This window comes from Chelonia mydas, chromosome 5 (genome assembly GCF_015237465.2).
Source record: "Chelonia mydas isolate rCheMyd1 chromosome 5, rCheMyd1.pri.v2, whole genome shotgun sequence".
NCBI lineage: Eukaryota > Metazoa > Chordata > Testudines > Cheloniidae > Chelonia > Chelonia mydas.
Genome location: NC_051245.2, coordinates 123346201 through 123367022, shown reverse-complemented (window position 1 = coordinate 123367022; position 20822 = coordinate 123346201). Strand labels below are relative to the sequence as shown.

Here is a 20822-nt window from a genome sequence, read left to right as displayed (position 1 = left end):
AATGGAAACATCCTGCTACCATTCTCTCCCCCACTGTTAAACGTGGGGGTTCTAAGCTTGAACATCCCAATAGATCTCGAGTGTGGATGTGTGACGGGTGGGGGAATCTGTCTGTACAGTTTTTGAGTTCTGTGTGGGATTATGAACTCCCTGTATGAACTCTCTTTGCTAGGCTGCAGGCTCCATTTGGATGTGGGCCTCTTTACCTTCTTAGTGGTCCTGCTACCTCTGTGTTGGACTAGAATTCCTGGTGGTCAAGGGATAACGAGAGGGTTGTTGACTTGAGTGCTCAGCCATTAAAATGGAATTGCTCTAAATAACAGACTGGCTCCCAGGGCTCTGGGGTCACCTGTTGAGGCTGACCAGGGAGTCACCTGACAGACGAGACAAAGGAGAGTATAAAGGGCATAAGCTGTTCTATTTGCTCTCTCTTTGGCCATTTGCCATGAGTTAAAGATGACAGAAGCTGCAGTAGGACCCGGATGAGGTGGGCGGGGAATGGGGAATGCTGCCTGCCTTCTTACCTACCAGAACATAGGTGGTCCCTCAGGACTCCCAAAGGAAGAATAAGCCGGAGAAGGGAAATGTGTGTAGAGTTTATTATTTTTGTATGTGTCTGAGTGTTTATGTGATTAACTACAGAGCAATAATGAGTTGGAATTCTGTGCATAGTGTCTGGGTGCAACACCTACCACACACCTCCTGAGGGAGTTAAACTGTAATGCAGCAGGCTCAGACCTTTGGGGGGAGTTCTGGGAGAGGCAGTGTTTAAGCTACTGGGGTACCTTAGGGGTCAACGCTGGACCTTGGGGTCTAAGGCAGGTGGGCTGAGGGGCTCCATTTCCATGACAAGGGAAGAGACAGAGTCAGCACCCAATGAATTTGCAAGAAAGACCAAGAGAGGAACCAATACAGCAGCCTACAGAGGCCCAGGGAAGCTTAAAACATCCAGGGCTCCAGCAGCTGGATTCCTCACAGCAAGCTGTTTGCCAGACACTGGGAATGGGCGACAGGGGATGGATCACCTGATGATTGCCTGTTCTGTTCATTCCCTCTGGGACACCTGGCATTAGCCACCGTTGGAAGACAGGATACAGGGCTAGACGGTCCATTGGTCTGGCCCAGTATGACCGTTCTTATGTTCTTAAGCTAGCGGGCGGCCAATAGGGGAGCCTGACCACATCTGTGACAGGAAGTAAAACAAGGAATGAACGATGGTTTCTTAGTGCAGAAGTGCTAAGCCATGCAGGGCTTTATAAATCCACACCTACACTGTGAATGCTCAGAGACAAACTGGAAGGAAGACTCTGAAACAATATACAAGATATTATCACAAGTGGTGCTTCAGGGGTTTACAGTGTGTAGGAAAAACCTAGTCCCTAGAACTAGTCCTTAGTTGTCACTAAACCTTGCTGTTCTTCTTTCACAGTATGATGACAAACCCTACTGCAATCACTGCTACCTGCAGCACTTTGGACCAAGAGGTAACATCCTTGCTTACTCACTAGATCACACTTCACTGTAATCCTGTAATTCAACAGACTGATTTTTAAAAGCAGCCTCTAAATCTGTGCCCTCTGTTTTCCAGGAACAGTCATTTGTGCATGGAACAAGAATGAATTTTCCCAAATAAATAACATTTGTGGGAGCAAATAAGAGTTAGACAGTCAACAACCTCATTTGTGCACAGAAATCCGAAGCTGAAGTGCAAATAATTTATGCAGGCAAATTTGCAAGTGCAAATTTAGATATTGGATTGAAGCCCCTTTGAAAATGCAATCAATAATATTTAAGGTTAAGATTCTGTCACAATATTTTTAGTCAAAATCAAGGACAGGTCACGGGCAATAAACAAAAATTCACGCTAGCCCGCAACCTGTCCCTGACTTTGACTGAAAATACACTGCGGGGGGAAAACAAACAGAGCTCTGCCAGGGGCTTGCAGCTGCTCCAGCTCCAGGGGGCTAACCCAACCTCAGGCACTGCTCCGGTGGCCCAGGGCTGGCTGCCAGTCAGCTGTTTGGCGGCCCTGGGCCGGTCACCGATCAGCTGCTCCGGCAGCTGCTGCTCTGGCAGCTCCAGGGCTGAAAGCTACTCCAGAAGAAATCATGGAGGTTCTAGAAAGTCACAGAATCCATGACCTCCATGACAGAATCGTGTCCTTAATAATATTTAATGTTGCATTGACATCTTCCAGTTTCATTATGCGTTTCTGAGACACATATTCTTAGCAAATGTTTCTAGGGCATGAAGAAAGAACACAACAGAGGGGGCTGTTGGATGTAGCATGGCCTAAAGGAATGAGTGGAAAGTTGGGTCTTAGGCGTTTGTGAGTTTTAATCTTTGCTCTCCAGCTAGAGACTTTCTCTTTGTTATATGTTTGTATGGCACTTAGGACAACCGGGCACTGGCCTTTAGTTGCTACCATAATACACATAATAATAAATCTGTGTGGCCTTAGGAAAAATCACTTCATCTCTCTGCCTCAGTTTCCCCATCTCTATAATGGGGGTAATAATCCCTCACTCACAGAGGGCCCAGTCCTGCAAACCCTTACTCACCTGAAGAAACCCTATTCCAGTGTTGGGAGGACTCAATCTGCAATTAGTTAATGATTGTACTGCATTTCTAACACATGGCACTGGATTTGCGTCTCGCACCAGTTTTACAGTGTCATAACTGCATTGTGCTGCCGTGTAGTTACTCCTGACCTACAGCGAGAGGAGGATCAGGCAAGTATTATATGTAATAAATGCTAAGGGCATCCTTATTATTATTATTGCTGTTTTACCCTCACTTCCGTCTTCCCTGGCTGATGTCGGGGATATTCACAAAACAATGGGATGTAGCTAGGGTGACCAGATAGCAAGTGTGAAAAATCGGGACAGGGCGTGTGGGGTAATAGGCACCTATATAAGAAAAAGCCCCAAATATCGGGACTGTCCTTATAGAATTGGGACATCTGGTCAACCTAGACGTAGCTGAAACTCAAACAAACACTCAAGCAAACAAACTCATCAAGAAACTGCAGACTGGCTTGATTTGCATCCACTTGGATAGAGTCCAAAGCTCCTTTCATTCTCATGTAGCATCTGGTGAAAGAGAGGAGAGAGATGAGCCCGAAGGAGCTACTCACTCTACCTCACAATGTCCATGCCTGCTCCTCAGTCAGTGAGGTCTAGTCCAACTCCAGAGGAACAGTTTATAATGCACATGGGTTTCCATTCCCACTGGTGCGTGAGGCCTTCACTCCCGTGCTAGGAAGAATTATACAAGGTGACAGTTATCTAAGAAAAATGATTGGTGCTTTTCCTGTTACTTTCGCCCTGATGTCCATCTGATGAAGCACCATGAATTTTGTGCAGACTGTTTTGCATTTAAAAGAGGAGAATGCCTTTCAGAGGTGTGGAGCTGTGCATGGCCAAAGCTCCATTCCCAGCTAGCACTCAAACTCAGATCCTGATCATAGCAGAGTTTCCTACCCAGGACATAGGACAGGTTCTGAAATCCAGCTCCAGCATAGGCATTCATGTTCAGAGCTAAGTGAATAATGGATTTTTTGGTTCAGGGGCCAAGCCAGAAAATCCTCCCTCAAAATCCAGTTTGATTTGAAACAAAATCACTTTCCCTCAAATTTTTATCAGATTGAAAAACCTCTAAAAAAATAAAAATTTTGTTTTGAAACAACCACACCATTTTAGTCAATTTGAAACTATGATGACGGTGATGCTTATTTTTAGTGTTGTGTTTCGATGTGGCTCTTTTGAGGTGGTTTTCATCTTTTTTATTTAAACTGGCCAAATGTGAAAACGAAATGCCATTTTGAAATGAAAAAAGTCTAAACAAAATGTTCTTTTTAGGAAAAAATGTTTTCTGGGTGTTTTTGGCGGAAATGATTAGGCAAAGCTGATCCAAGTTCGCAAACAGTTTTGGAGACACGCCCTGCCCCCAATGCATTTTTTGGCAAAATTTCTATTTGCCCGAAATGTTTCTCCCAGCTCTTTCCATATTGCCCTGCTAGACAGAGTGTCTGGGCTCCTCCCTACTATCTCAGCACCACTCCGTGAGGGAGGGAATTGTTATTACACAGATGCAGAACTGAGGCACAGAGAAATGAAGTGACTTGTCTAAGGTCACACTGGAAGCCTGTGGGAGAGCAAGAACTGAACCCAGGACTCAAGGGACCTAGGCAACAAGCTTAATAACAAGGCCAGCCTTCCCCTGCAAAGAAGCAGCAGAGGATCTGATTCTGATTACATTTACACCAGTGTAAACCAGGAGCAAATTCCGTGAAGTCAGTTATTTATTATTATTATTCACAGCAGGGCATGGAGGCCCTAGCCAACATCACAGCCTCCTAGTGCGAGGTGCTCCACATACACACAGTAAAAGACAAGAGCTTACAGTCTAAATAGACAAGACAGACAACGGGTGAGAGAAAAGGATACTTTGTGGAAGCCCAGTTGAGGCACCAAGAAACTGAGTGATTTGCCCAAGGTCACAAAGGAAATCTGAAATAAAGGCAGGAACTGATCCACATTTCCTAAACCCCAGGACAGAGCCTCCTCTCCATGCGAGTGCATGTAGACTGGTGAAATGAGAATCAAGCCCAAGGTTTGCATTCGATCTCTGATCCAAAAAGAAATTGTAAAATTGCATTATGTTCAGAGAATGTCGATGGCAGGCTGGGTAGTGCACTAGCCTTTCATCTCCAGAAGTGGAAGCCTCAAGTCAAAATGAACCTGGAGGTGTTTCACATATCACAAAACTACTGCATGGCTGCCAGGCCTGTCTCAAAAAGGACACAGGACAAGAATAGCCAAAGTTTTGTAGGTTGGGATAGATCTGTTTGCCACGAGAAACAAATTCACCCATTGGTTATACAACCAATTATTCTTATTAATAACCACATTTATTACAGCAGTGCCTAAAGGCCACCCAAGAGCGGGGTCCCATTGTGCTAGGAGCTGTACAAACAGAGCAGTTGATGCTCCCTGCCTTGAAGAGCTTACAGTGTACACTGAACTGTTCTTTATGGGCCTATGTTTGGCCTACCCACAGGTTTTATACCAACATGATTATGCCGGTTAAGAGAGTGATTTTTTATTTATTTTTTTTACCAATATCACTTCAGCCCCTGTTGCGGATGTTGTTATACTGGTCCAAAGGTGCCTCATACCAGCTTATTTTATTCCGCTTCCTGCGTGGAAATAAGTCGTACTAGTATAAGCACATTTAGAACAGCACAATGACATCCCCACTAGGGGGTTGTACCACTTTAATTATACTGGCGGATTCAAAACAGTACAACTTGTATGTGTAGAAAAGGCCTAAGCCCCTTTTAAACTGTTCTTTATATGGTTATGCATAGAAGAGTTTACACAAAACATTTTCAGACTACGTGTTGTTTGTGAACTGATCACTTTGGACAGTCCCTGCGTGTTATTTGTGTTGTGTGGTGGCTCATCTCAGTCACATGGTAATGTTTCTGGTATCTGGTTGGATGACTGAACCATTTTAAGCAGGAGAACAATGAATAGTCAACTTCTGTTGTGAAAAAAAGATTATTCATGCTAAATTCATCAAAAATTTCAGGATTCGTGAATGTTTTCACCAACACCCATTCCTTAGTGCAACAGCATGACTTCAGGAATGACTGTTAACCCAACCCAGTGCTTTTATACACAGAAAGATTAGTGGATTCCTTTTTTTAAACCACAGAAACTGTTCCTCCTGATTGACACTGCAAAAGTTGTTTATAACATCAGACTAAATTCCCTACATAAGAGGTATTTCACAGTGCTATTCTATGCCAAAATGGACCCAATAATTAAGACATTGAGCTTCCATGTTGAAGAGGATGTTATCAGAGCTCATGTTTAGTTTGGTTTCTCCTGAGACCGAGAAGTTCATGAGAGTTCAGTTTTTAATTGAACAGCTTGCCAAAGCTTCTACAGTGCTTTGAGAGTAGGCATAATTTCCTCCAGTTCCTAATAGCAAGTGGAATCTTTGATGAGGTTTTCAAAGATGACAACACTGCAAGATTAGGTTTTACAGTACGTTTCTGTTTTTAATTACCCATCCCCCCTGAAATTTAACATTTCCTTTTGTTCCTCTCTGTGGTCTTTCTTATTCATTTGTCCTCTTGGTATTTTTGTTTTGTTATTTTAAAGGAACAAGATGGCCAACATCTCGCTCATCTCTTGGGGCAGCTTCCTCTTCCAAAGTTCCAGTGGGAAACCAGAACAGCTCCTAGATGGCCCTGCGTTTAATATTCAAAACTCGGAGACTCATTACTGGACTGTGATAAAGTAGCAAGAAGGCATTGTATTTTTACCCACAGACTAAGAAAAATGCACCTGAAGAAGAATGTTGCTTCTGAGAATGACTGATAATCCAGACAAGTCATAAGAGAACATGCTTCTAAACTGAAATCCCTCCTACTGCAGATTAAAATTGTGCTGTGATAAATGAATTTTAATGAGCTACAATGAATTTTAATGGGATATATTCTTGTTTGTGTGAAGGGGACATATTCATAGCATCGACTTGATTTTCTAACAGCTTAGAAATTGTTGGTTTACTCATCTGTTACCTGAATTGACACTGAAATCTGTAAATAATTATCTCTTTACCAGTATAATGGACTTCCAGGTGGAACCTTTCTCAGCAATGATCAATAGGTGTCTCCAATTGTTCCCTGGTTGGACAGCTCAGATGTACAAATCTCTCCACCTCATCTTTTCCAGTAGGGGAAAAAAGCTGGAAGCTTGGAACCCATTACTATCAATATTTCCCCAGCTTTCTTCCCTGAATCTGTCTTTGACTGGCAGCTGTTGGGAATGTCAGCACATGCCTTGGTTACTCTACTGAAATGGTCATCTCTATCATGGTGCAATTTGTCTTCATGTGTACGTGAGTTGGAGTGGATGGAACAGTAGCCCAGTGATAGTATTTAAGTCCTGTAAAGACATATGTATGTCTCCGCATTTGCCCAATCACGGATGCCTCCAGTGGTCACCCTAAATTCCTATTACAACGGGGGTCCTGACTCAGTCCCCTAAACTTTAAGCACGAGAGTAAGGCCATTGATGTCCATGGTCAGAGTCTAGGCTCCTCTATTACTGATAATTTGTTTTCCCCAACAAGTATTGTTCAGATAGCTTGTAATTTTGTGTATTTCTGAATTAACTTTGCTAATTCATATAACTGGAGTTTTGTGGGTCTTTACACCCCCCTCAGTTTCTCCACATTCTTCCACTGTACTGAATGATCAGACCTGAAGGAATTTCACATCATAAACACACACCCACACCCTACTCAAAGAAATACCAATTCATCGGCATTTTTATACAAAAGCAGACTAAAATTAATTAATGGAAAGAAACTCCAGCAGAATGGAAGATGTGATGTGATGTTCTTGTACTGAAATGCCTTGCTTATTAAATCTATGAATGCCTTGCTTATTAAATCTCTACTCCTTGTAAAATAGATGATGGATTTTTAATATGTGCTTAGGATTCCAATGAGCCAAAGTGAGCTTGAAAACTCCTAATTACTGTATTTTTGCCATAGATGTCACTGTGAATAAGTGGTGGTATCATTTCAGTATGTGAAATGGACTTCTCCATTTCTGTTTCAATCTGCATTCCAAGTTTTCAGAGTTTCTTTCACTATTATGAATCATTCTCACCTTTTTCAGTCTAATATTTTATGCAACAAGTTCACATAACTCTTCTCTCTGAAAATCATACAATACAGTTGGCAGTTGCCTGGTATCGTTTTTGAACTTAGCTACTGGTACATGCAAATGGTAAACACCAAGAGGATGATATTGTTAGCAACTCTGATGCAATTAACCTGCGTTCCAGAATTAGATAACTTTTCCTTGTAGGTGGCTTCAGTCTACTTTGTGCAGATAGGAGTAATTAGAGCAGTTAACTGCACCTCAGAAAGGTACAGGATACAAGAGGCAAAAACAACCTGGACAATGGATGGCCTTGTGGTTAAGGCACTGTAGTAGAATTCACGAAGAGTTCAGCTCAGCTCCTGTTTCTGATATAGCTTTACTGTGTAACCTTGAGCAAAGCCCGTAATCTCTCAGCACCTCAATTCTCTGCATGTACATCACAGGGATGCTGTATTAAAGGTTGTGAGGTGCTAAGATACTACGGTGGTCATTTAAAAATCTAGATAACATTATGTCCTCCTGCAAATCACATCACAGGATAGGCCAGGGGTTCTCAAACTTCATTGCACCACGACCCCCTTCTGACAACAAAAATTACTACAGGATCCCAGGAGGGGGGAACCGAAGCCTGAGCCTGCCCAAGCCCCACCACCCAGGTTGGTAGGGGGACCAAAGCCAAAGCCCTACTGCCCTAGGCTGGAGGGACCAAAGCCCAAGGGCTTCAGCCCCAGGCAGGGGGCCTGTAATCTTACCCCCGCCCCCCAGGGCTGAAGCCCTCGGGCTTGGACTTTGGCCCTAGGCCCCAGCAAGTTTAAGCCAGCCCTGGCAACCCCATTAAAATGGGGTTGCAGCCAACTCTGGGGTCCCGACACACAACCGCTGGGATAAGCCGTTGCTGATTGGCTACAACCAGTGTACACATTTTTTGTGTTTTACAAAAATCAAGAAAAAACATCTAAAATAAGTCACTGGGACACCAAAGCCTCTGAGTGTGATCGCCTAGCACCAAAGGCTAAATTGTACAGCTGAACCAAAATGCCAATTTTTTTCATGGGAAATGAATTTATTTGTCCCCCTAAATTATCCACAATGTGTTTTTATTATTAATTATTATTATGAAAAGCAAACAGAAAACCAAAACATTTCTATTTAATTTTTTTCCCCAAAACCTGGGTTTTGATGGAAAATTGGGGTTTTGACAAAATGAACATTTTGGCAGAAAGTATCTGCTTTCTGGGGGAAATGTGGCTTTCTTGTTAAAAACCTGAAACCCCAAAACTTTTCAGCCAAAAGGGTTTTTCGACAACGGTACAAATTTTCCATGAGGACCCCGCCCCATTTTCTAATTAACTCTGCACCTGAGATGAATTTCTACTTTTCAGGCACCACCTTCACCACCAGCTTTTGCATTGTGCTAGGACACGTGCCTGCCCCTTGACAGCAATAGTTGAAACATTGATTTTGGAGAAGCCGCAGCTTCACATCCCTTTAGAATGAACTTGACTTTTGGATCTGTTCAGAAAAACGAACACTGCACAGCAATGGCAATGAGTAGCATTGATTTATCACGATAAACCTCGCTTTATGGACTGATACACAGAAGCTCTTAACTTCTCTTTGGGATGGTACTTAAAAGGCCTTTCTGTGATCTTGTTTTCAAGTACAGATGTGCCAAATCAACATGGGTATGTATGTCTTGTGTTTGGTTATTCTACCGCAATACCAGTTCCATAGAATATAACTCTGTTAGCATGTACCCAGAGCCTTAAGTCTTCTCTTCAGTCCCACCAAACAGTCCTTCATGTGATCAGTTAGGGTATCTTTTTCAGTTACATGATTAGAACTCACTCATATTTACACATTAAGGTCCCCAGATGCCACAAGAGACATAATATAGGCAGGTCGCAGCATGTGCATGGAGCTCTGCTAAAGTCAGTGTGGCTCAGCACAAGTTCAACAGTCCAGCAACACACTATCAATTACTTAATGCTCCATGGCTCTGATGTTGAATGTGATTCAAAGCAGGTGGCCCCTTGTTCCTCCCTGGAACGTCATTGATTTCACCATGCAGGCAAAGGCACCTACGCACACAGGCCCAATTGCAGGATCAGGGTAAAGAGGGATTTTATTGCAATATTTGCTGTTTTTCTTAAGTCCCCAGCAGCTGGAGTCACGTGATTCCATGAGAATCTCAGTTTTCATGCAAGAGAAAAAGTAAGTTTCCAGACCTCATGGTTGCAGTGGAAAGCTTGAAAATGTAACCTTCGTGCCCACTAAAGGCTCGGAAACCAGAAAGTAAATAAAAAGAACCTCAAAATGTATTTTTTTTTAAAAGCAGCTCATGATTGTTAAATTAATCTCATAATTTTGGATGGACCTGACACATGATTTCTGAGTGCTTGGGGTTGGAAATACTGTTAATAAGAATACCTAGCTCTTCCATAGCACTTTTTGTCAGTAGATCTCAGAGCACTTTACAAAGGAGGTCAGTCATTATCTCCCTTTTATAGAGGGGAAACTGAGGCACAAGGCAGGGCAGCGACTTACTCAAGGTTACCCAACAGACTGGTGGCAGAGCCAGGAATAGGATGCGGAGTCCTGATCTCTCATGGCTCCTGAGTGGTTAGCACAAACAACAACAACAATAAAAGTTATAATGAGGCTGCTGGGCTAGTCTTGAGCCGATAGATGCTGTTTGGATAGTTAGCTGTGTGAAAGGAAGTGCTGCTAAAGTATGCCCAGCTCCTGCACAAGGCAGTGAGATTACCTTGATGGCTTTGACACTGTAGCCCTCTGAACATGAAAAACTATTTATCACAAGTTTTTAAAAGGCAATACAAAAAAATCACTAGGAGGAATCTGAATTCCACAAATTACAGCAAGATCCTCCAGGGACTTTCCTATGTAGGTTTTGAACTGAGATGTCTGTGGAGTATATTGAAAGGAAAGGAAAAAAAACCCACAAACAAAACCGCCCTCTGAAGTGAGATTTTGAACACAGCTGTCTGAGGAACTTTAGCATCAAAAGCTCAGATGACAGGTCTCTTCTCTGGGAAGCCAGCTTAGTGCTTGGGGCAGAATTAAGCAACATTAAATGTTTTATCAAGGATAAAAATAAATAAATCCAGGCTGATATGTTAACTATGGGCATCCCACATCATCTTTTAAGGAGACTTCACTCTCAGTCCTCCCCCTGCGTAAGGGAGTTACCTTTTAACACAGACATTTACTCCTTCAGATTATTTTTTTTAACTGATCTATGTAGAAGTGCTAATATACGGCCAGATCCTGGGAAAGAATAAGCTCATTCAACTCCCAACAACTCAAAGGAGAGTTGACGGTACGGAGGTCCATGAAGGAGGCCCTCAGAACCAGGCCATAGTTAGCTATAATTAAGCACTGGGCCAGGTTACCAAGGGAGGTTGTGGAATCCCTGTCACTGGAGGTTTTTAAGAACAGGTTGGACAAACCCCGCTCAGGGATGGCCTAGGGTTACTTGGTCCTGCCTCAGCACAAGAGGCTGGACTTGATGACCTTCTGAGGTCCCTTCCAGCCCTACATTTCTATAAGGCACTTAGAAAGGACACTGGACAAGCACCAGTTGTTTATGTTCCGTTAGCACAGAGAGGACCCAAGTGAGATCAGGAGTCCATTTTGCTGGCCACTGCATAACACAGAATTAGAGATGGCCTCTACCCCAGACAGCTTACAATCTAAGGCCCTGACTCAGGAAAGCATTCTTAATTCAGTGTAACTCTATCAAATGCTTAAGTACTATACTGACTAAGATTCTTCCGTCCTCTGTGCTTGCTGACCAGATCCAGAAAGATTTGGGTGGACCAGAGGGACAGTTGGGCTCAAACCTGACTCTGAGCCCAGGTTTACAACACAGTATAGACATACCAATAAAGAGTGGGAGGGAAAGCTGAGTCACAGAGAGGAGAAGTGACTTGCCCAAAGTCACACAGGAAGGCTGTAGCAGAGCTCCCTGAAGAAGTAGATTTCACATCCCCATCTGGGAGGATGCACCTCTTGTCCCCTTTTCTCTTCAGACAGTGCTGAAGCTCTGACCCCAGCCCAGCTTTCCTTCTAACCCCTCACAGCCTCCTCCTACTCCTCCCTTCCCAATGGGCTGTCTGCTACACTTAGCCAGGACTTCTCCCTCACTGAAAAAAAAAATGTGGACCTCAAACTATGTAAATGGTTTTACCTACAGTACATGGCTTTGTTTGGTAGTGCAACAACATCCTGGGATGCGTGCACAGGCAGAAAAGCACGTGGTAAGCTACGGGCTGAGAAAGGTAAATAACGTACCATCTTTCAAAACCCTTGTAATAGGTTTAAAAGCGGAGCCTTCAGGGAAATGGGAGTATTATCAGGGAACAAGCATAATAAGAAAATATTACAGCTCCGTTGCTATAGCCTCTGTAACCATAATAGCTAGATCATGACACACCATAACTTGTGGGAGGGGAGTTCCAAACATCCTTCTAATACACTGCTTCTTCAGAAGAGATGCAATTAAGGTGACATGATAGTTTTCTGTGGGTAATTTACTACTGTGATTTATTTTATGGTGGAATGTATTTTGGGGTTAGCCAAGCTGCAAGATGCTCCAGGGAATAAGTCAGTGCACGTGGCAGCGAAGAGCGGAAGAGCAACAGAGATAAAGAGAAACAAAATCATAGCAAAGAAGGTCAGGCCCACAATGTCTATAATTTAGAGACATCTCAAGCCTGTTTCTTTCTCATAATTTCAGCCAGAATGGAAGAATTTACAAGAAATTCTTTCCCATGAAAGATTAGAGATGTAGAATAGATTCCTCAGTTCTATGGCCAGAGGGGACCATTGTGGGCATCTAGTCTGACCTCCTGTATGGCACAGGTCAGAGAACTTCCCTCAAATAATTCCTAGAGCAGATCTAATAGAAAAACATTCAGTCTTGATTTAAAAATGGTCACGGATGGAGAATCCACCACAATCTTTGGTAAGTTGTTTCAATGGTTAATGACTCTCCCTGTTAAAAATCAATGCTTTATTTCCAGTCTGAATTTGTCTAGCTTCAACTTCCAGCCCTTGGGTCATCCCAGATTCTCCCCTGCATTCAGGTTCTAGGCATGAAGAGCACGTATCTTACTCTAGACATTCCCACAGAGGAAAGGATTTATTCCAGCTACATAAAATTGGAACGATACAGAGAAGATTAGCATGGCCCCTGTGCAAGGATGACATGCAAATTCGTGAAGTGTTCTATATTTGGGGGGAGGGATAGCTCAGTGGTTTGAGCATTGGCCTGCTAAACCCAGGGTTGTGAGTTCAATCCTGGGGGCCATTTAGGGATCTGCGGCAAAAATTGGGGATTGGTCCTGCTCTGAGCAGGGGGTTGTACTAGATGACCTCCTGAGGTCCCTTCCAACCCTGATATTCTAGGATTCTATGAGAGTGCCCAGGATCAGGTGTTGATGGGGTCCATTCTTTTTATAGCCACTGAATCCAGATTTAAAGGGCAAAGACAGTGAGAGGGGATGCATAGACAGAGATTGTGGGGTGAAAAATATTTTGGACAATGATAATTTTTTTGAAAACCCCACTCCCCCCACTTCCCTCTCTCTCTGAAAAATTTCAACTCTCTCTAGACAAGAGCAGTTCAACGGGGGTGTCACAACAGAAATGTCCTCACTGGCGATGCCATTATCTTTTTGTCCTTCCCATTGTTACCCAGACCTTTACCTCCTTGAAGCCACCCAATCAGCGCTGCATGCAGACTCCTAAATTTTAGACAGGTGGACCAACAAGAATGCACTACACCCACCTGTTCACTTCCTGGTACAGCTCCAGCTGCTGATTATCACCTGGCTAAGACCCAGTTCTCTCCGACAGCACCTCTCCCCCGGTGTCCTATGATAGTAATAGCGACTGACAGGGCCATCATGGCTGTTGCGCCACAGCATTGAGCTCAGAGGAGAAGGAGAAGGTCACTTCCGGTGGCGGGCTATTGAATTCTACAACATCCGTGGCCACTAGGCAGTTCCAGTACAGATATGGAAAAATCCAGAGCAAGGTTTCTATTTACACCCTGCATTTTGGGTTTCCAGATTCCTTGATGCTCAGTCTTTTTCCATTCCCTGAGGTGATGAGGTTTGCTATCTTGGGGCCAGATTCTGATTCCTTTACAGTGACCAGCACCCTCCCAGTGGAATGAGGTACTTCTCAATGTGTGTAAAAGAGAGGAGGATCCGGCTGACAAAACACCTCAACATGGTGCAAGTTCCGGAGCCTGGATGGGAAGGACAGTCTGGTGGTTACGGAGCTAGCCTGGCACCCTGGAGACCCCAATTCAGTTCCCTGATCTTGCATAGACTTTTCTTATGACCTTGGACAAGCCAGGGTACGTAGATTGACACTGCGTGTGAAGATGCGATCACAGCTCGGATGGACAGACCTGCACTAGCTTTAATCAAGCTAGCATGGCTTAGACTAACTGTGAAGACACAGCAACATGGGATGTATAAGCCTACCTGGAACGCCAGGTACATGTGCTCCTCGCCCGTGCCAGCGTCTGTGCCGCTGCATCTTCATGGCTATTTTAGCTGCACTAGCTAGAGTGAAACTAGTGTGCGTGTTGCAAACACACCTCTAGTGGCAGGGCACACTTACGCCAACTCTCAGTGCTTCAGTTCCCCACCTGCAAGGAGGGATAATGGCACCTCCCTACCACACAGGGACACTGGGAGGTGCTCGGGCACTATAGTAATGGGGTGCATAAAAGTGTCGGCTACACAGACAGCCCTGCTAATGGTCAGCGGCGAAACACTGCCCTCCGATCACTGAATACACAGTGCGGATCGTAACACCTGCTACCTGATCGAAAGAGCAACGGCTGCATGCAAAGATCAGCAACGATGATGCCACCCTTGTTTCATTGCAACGTGACAGTTCTTACTGTGACAACATCTCTGCGGTGCTAAGCAGGCGCCCATTCCAATGCGATTAGAGCAGTGAGATCGCGGCTTATTTTTCACATTCGGGGAATTCATCAGTTTGTCTCAGGAGCTCAGAGGCCATCAGAACCAAGGAGCCACCCCTGCTCCTCCTACACAGTCAATATTTTTATAGGATGAAATCTCTTTGGAAACTAATTGGAAAGAGTGATATGCTTTGGAAGCGATTTCTGAACAGCTGGACAGGGTAGCAAAAGGTCAATTCTTCTTCCTTCTCTTCCCCCTCACTTCTCCTATGCCCTCCTTTTTTTATTCTGTTATTTCCCCCTCATTTCTCTTTTCCTCTCTCTCTTCTCCATCTGGTCTGACTTTGGCATGTTTCATTTAACAATCCCCTGTCCGAATAATGAGCCTGGCTTGGTAGGCCATGGAACTGCTCCTCTCTGGCTAGTTAGCTAGAAACCCAGACAAGAATATCCACACCTGACCTGAGCTGGTAAAGGTGCGTACAGCGCTGAAGGCAAATCTAATGCCTACCTTTAAGCCGAACTCATTGAAGCTGCTTTCAGATACAGCAGGCATGTGAGTCTGCCTGCTTACTTGTTTAGCTTAAATGCTGTTGATGAAAAGCAGCTCCTAGCTTAGAATAGCTGTAAAGATCAATCCAGGCCCAAGTTCTCTGATCAGACAAACTGATTTCAGATCCTTCGTGTTCTGGGCTGACTGCACTTCCAGGGAAATACAACAATTATGGTCCGTTTTTATGAACGGAAGCAGAGTCACAAGTGGCAAGGTGAAAGGGGTAGGTCATGCTAGGAGTGGGGTGGAGAACAGTTCCCTCTTGTTTAAAGTAGGTCTGCTTGGGAGTAGAAAGGCCTTTCATGTTGAACCCTTACTGGTCTGCAGTGTTTGGCTCACATGGTACTATGGCTCGCAGTGAATCCAAAACTACTGAAGATGGTTTAAGAACAGATTGTGTGTGGATGCCACTGGCCACTTGTCCTTGTGCCCCTGTACCAGCAATTAGGTATGGATGCTGGAAGAACTCAGAATAACAGACCTGATCTTGCTTTCTCCTCTTCCCCCCCACCCATATATTCTTTAAACTCTTCTTGCGGCAGGATCACCATAGGCAGATAATAAGAATACCTGGCTCTTATCTGCTTTTTATCCATAGATCCCAAAACACCATATAAAGTAGGTCAGTAGCATTAGCCACATTTGACAGATGGGGAAACTGAGGCATGGGGGGAATGACTTGCCTATGGTCACCTAGCAGCGCCAGGAACAGAACCAAGGTCTCCTGAGTCCTACTCTAGTGCACTAACCTCTAGGCATCACTGCCTTCATGGAGGCAGATAGCACTGTGCCCCTTTAAAGAGGTAGCTTCTTTATGGGCATGGAAAGGCTGACCAACACCCTCCCTCTCACATTGGTGTTTACAGTGACAGGCTCAATGGCAACGCCAGCAACAGCAAGAGGGCAGAAGATTTTGCAAGTGAATCACTGGCTAGGGAAGATGTGGAGGGTTTTGGTTTCGTGGAACATTGATCCTTCTTCAGTGGGGAAAGAGAACTGTATAGCCTCCGCCTTAGTAGAAGGGGGACCATCTCCTTGGGGTTGCCTAGAGTAGTGCAGAAGGTGTTACACTAATAGCAAAAGGGAAGGGTAAAAAGAGGGCAGAGATGAGCATTCAGCTCAAAACCAAAATCGAGATGTTGAGAACAAGGAACCAAGAATTTCTCCTCTTTGTGTCCTTTAAATTGCCTAGACACCAATTTGAGGAGCCTGTGTAACAAACAAGAGGAATTACAATAGCTCATTCATGAGCATAAATTCAGCCTTGTTGGTATTACTGAAACCTGGTGGGATGATTCACACGCCTGGAATGTTAAAATCAATGTAAAAAATGTCATTGCCTGTTTCCAAATCACTGATAACTAGGAAGAAAATGATCTTGAATGCTTACGGATCAATGTCCAAACAGATAAAGCACGAGATAGGGTATTAGTGGGGTTAGCCACAGACCATCTCCTCACACAACTATTTTCGATATATAGGAAAAAAACCTACATGATCCTGGGGGCCTTCAATTTGAGGGACATCTGCTGGAGGTCTCACACTGGCAATGCTAAAACATCCTTGGAATTTCTAAACATTTTAGAGGACAATTTCCTAACTCAAAACGTGTTCTTTATTCGATCTTGTCCTACAGATGAAGAAGAACTGATCTCAGAACCAAAAATTAATGGTAGATTAGGTACAACTGATCATAACTTGATTACATTTATAATGTGCAAGCAGAATAAACTCCAGACCAGTAACATATATCATGGACAAACACCTGTCAGGGATGGGCTAGATAATATTTAGTCCTGCCTTGAGCGCAGGGGACTGGACTAGATGACCTCTTGAGGTCCCTTCCAGTTCTATGATTATGTATACTTGGTACTTTAATAGGACCAGTTTTACAGAGCCGAAAACAATTATGAGCTAAATCAGCTGGGAGAAACAATTTAATCAGAAATGGGTGAATGATAATTGGGAATCATTTAAGAACACTTCACTAGATGCCCAAATAGCCACAATCTCACAAGAGAGGAAGAAAGCTGCACTGGTTAAAAACAAACGAACAAACCAACCCACCTGGTTTAGAGGGGAAGTGAAAGCATCTATAAAAAATAAAAGATTATATATAATTATATACATATACACACAAAGGGAAGAAACAGGGAAGTTGATAGTAATTGCAGAAAACTGATAATACAAGCTGAGAGGACACACGGAGCAATCTATGGCCTGCACAGTTACAGACAATATAAAGGAGGTTTTTAAAAATATATTAGGAACAAAAAGAATCCTGACAATGGTATTGGTTCATTACTAGATGAAAAGGGTAGAATTCTCAATAATGTAGAAAAGGCAGAAGTGTTCAATAAATATTTCTGTTCTGTATTTGGGGGAAAACAGATGATATAGTCTCCTCATATGGTGATAACGCTCTTTCCATTACACTTGTCTCTCTGGAGGATGTTAAACAGAAGCTACTGAAGTCAGAATTTTTAAATCAGCAGGTCCAAATAACTTGCATCTAAGAGTTTTAAAAGAGTTGGCTGATGAACTCACTCAACAGTTAATGCTGATTTTTGAATAAGTCTTGGAGCATTGAGGAGGTTCCATAAGACTAGAAGAAAGCTAGTATTGTTCCAGTATATAGTGAGGCAGAGTGGCCTCCCTTTGGACTGGAGAGTGAGGGACCATTACGCTCCCCTTGGTGGGCGGAGCCAAACCCACCCCGCCCCCCTCGCCAGAAGGACTGAGGTGGGAGAGGAAGTTTGAAGGGAGGGCCCTGCAGCTCAGTGAGCGGGAGCCAGCAGAGGAGACGGATGCCTCTGCTTTGATGTGATGCCCAGGAGCTGAATCCACACTTTGCCACACCCTGCCCCCAGCGGAGACGGACCCAGATGAGGAGTTACTGGGACTACTGTCAGCTGTCTAACCAGAGGAGCCCGAGGACTGGTGGATACTGGAGGTACCAAGCCCTGGGGAGGTAGGAAGTAGCCAGGGGCAGCTGATTGCATCTGGGTCGGCATGTTGCGCTTGGATCCCCGCCAACACAGTGACGGACCTCTCTGCCACTGCTAGGGCCCTGGGCTGGGACGCGGTGGAGTAGGGTGGGCCCACGTCTCCCTGCCCCACCAAACCCTGGGGTGGCAGACTTCCCCCCTTAGGCCAGGAGGCCTGCGCCCCTGATCAGCCTGTCAGCACCCTAGACTGCCTGCTGGGTGCTCAACCCCTTTTGGAGCCCCCGAGACTGGGTGGGCGCTCACCCCTACACGAACCCCGAGACTGTATGTGTTCGCTGGCTGCCTGAGCCCCATGCTTAGGCTAAAGCCTGCCCCCTGCTCTGCCCTGCCCAAAGGGCTAGGGCTACAGACTGTGTGTATTTGATGGCTGACTCGACCCGGAGACATAGGCAATAGCCTGCTACTAGCCCGGTCCTGCTCAAGGGCAGGGGCCACACTGTTAATTGGTGTCAGCCCCAGCTGAGTGGGCTGAGGGCTAAAGACTGCATCGGCGCACCCCCCACACCCACCCAAGGGTGGGGACTGGAACCCGCACTCTTGTTAGATGGATCCCGCTGGGATGGCCTGAGCCCGAAGACTACTGCCCCTACACTGAGGCACAGTGGCCTCCCTCCCCACAGGAGAGCGAGGGACCATTGCATATATTTAAAAAGGGTAAATGGGGAAACTACAGTCCTGTCAGCTTGATATCGATCCCAGGCACGATAATAGAGTGGCTGATCTAGAACTTGATTAAAAAAGAACTAAAGGAGGGTCATGTAATTAATGTAAATCAACATGGGTTTATGGAAAATAGATCCTGTCAAACTAATTTGATTTTTTTTAAATGCGATTACAAGTTTGGTTGATGAAGGTAATAGTATTGATGTAATATGCTTAGACTTCTGTACGGCGTTTGACTTAGCACTAGATTTAGTTTTTTAATCAAAGTGTTAATATAAAATTGACATGGCACACATTACATGAATTAAAAACTGGCTAACTGATAGGGGTAACTGTAAACAGGGGAATCATGAGCGAGCGGCTATATTTCCATACGAAAGCATACCTCTCAGAAAGCCATCAAGGGGTCCCTTAGGGATTGATGCTTGGCCCTAAACTATTTAACTTTTTTCCCCAGTGATCTGGAAGAAATCATAAAAACATCACTGGTAAGGTTTGCAGATGACAAAAATTGAGGGAATGGTAAATACTGAAGAGGACAGGTCACCCATACAGACTGATCTGGGTGCAAGCAAACAATATGCATTTTAATACAGCTAAATGTAAATGTATACATCTAGGAACAAGGAAGGGAGGCCACACTTACAGGACAATAGGATCTTCAGAAGCTTGGACTTGGGATACAGGTGAGCGAGCTACTTGGGAAATGGTGAAACTGGTCTTGGGAGGGGATTAGTGGTCAAGCTGAATTCCTTTGTCTAGCTCCTTCACAACGTTATTTGAGGCAAAGGGTTGGCAGTGACAAAATGTGCTTATGGAACATTTCTCCCAAGATCGGAAATGCTGGTTTGAGCAGTTTGAAGGACACTGTATGAAAAAATTCAAGTTGTTTTTCACCAGGACTGGGCAGGAAGCAGTTTTCCTGTCACATGAGAGTTTGGAAAAATTCTCCCATCTGGCATTGAGACAAAAGTTGAAATCTTGAAAGCTTTTGCGATCAGGAAGGCCAAAGCACAACTGGAGTTGCAGCTAGCAAGGGATGTGAAGGGTAACAAGGAGGGTTTCTACAGGTATGTTAGCAACAAGAAGGTGGTCAGGGAAAGTGTGGGACTCTTACTGAATGTGGGAAGCAACCTAGTGACAGATGATGTGGAAAAAGCTGAAGTACTCAATACTTTTTTTTTGCCTCGGTCTTCACAGATAAGGTCAGCTCCCAGACTGCTGTCCTGGCCAACACAGTATGGGGAGGAGGTGAGCAGCCCTCAGTGGTGAAAGAGTAGGTTAAGGACTATTTAGAAAAGCTGGACATGCACAAGTCCATGGGGCCAGATGTAATGCATCCAAGGGTGCTGAGGGAGTTGGCTGATGTGATTGCAGAGCCATTGGCCATTATCTTTGAAAACTCATGGCGATCGCGGGAGGTCCCAGACCACTGGAAAAAGGCAAATATAGTGCCCATCTTTAAAAAAAGGGAAGGAGGAGAATCTGGGGAACTACAGACCAGTCAGTCTCAGTCCCTGGAAAAATCATGGAGCGGGTCCTCAAGGAATCCATTTTGAAACACTTGGAGGAGAGGAAGGTGATCAGGAACAGTCAACATGGGTTCACCAAGGGCAAGTCATGCCTGACCAACCTGATTGCCTTCTATGAGATAACTGGCTCTGCGGATATGGGGAAAGGGGCGGACGGGATATACCTTGACTTTAGCAAAGCTTTTGATACGGTTTCCCAGAGTATTCTTGCCAGCAAGTTAAAGAATTATGGATTAGATGAATGGACTATAAGGTGGATAGATAGCTGGCTAGATCGTCAGGCTCAACGGATAGCGATCAACGGCTCGATGTCTAGTTGGCAGCCGGTATCAAGCGGAGTGCCCTTGGGGTTGGTCCTGGGGCTGGTTTTGTTAAACATGTTTCAGAGTAGCAGCCGTGTTAGTCTGTA

General features: G+C 44.5%; 1 protein-coding gene and 1 non-coding gene across 2 annotated transcripts in view; both read left to right on the top strand.

Annotated features, from left to right (window-relative positions):
• LOC114020978 (cysteine-rich protein 1) overlaps window positions 1-7489 on the top strand; it is a 54626-nt gene extending 47137 nt beyond the window's left edge. Inside the window, exons 3-4 of the mRNA XM_027828596.3 lie at window positions 1430-1484; window positions 6174-7489. Of these exons, the coding sequence (XP_027684397.1) occupies window positions 1430-1484; window positions 6174-6256 (138 nt within the window). The 3' untranslated portion in view covers window positions 6257-7489. The remainder of the gene's footprint in view (window positions 1-1429; window positions 1485-6173) is intronic.
• Window positions 7490-12844: 5355 nt separating this feature from the next.
• LOC114020979 lies at window positions 12845-12950 on the top strand. Its single transcript, XR_003565804.1, has one exon. It is a non-coding gene; the product is annotated as a U6 spliceosomal RNA (small nuclear RNA).
• The last annotated feature ends 7872 nt before the right edge of the window (window positions 12951-20822 follow it).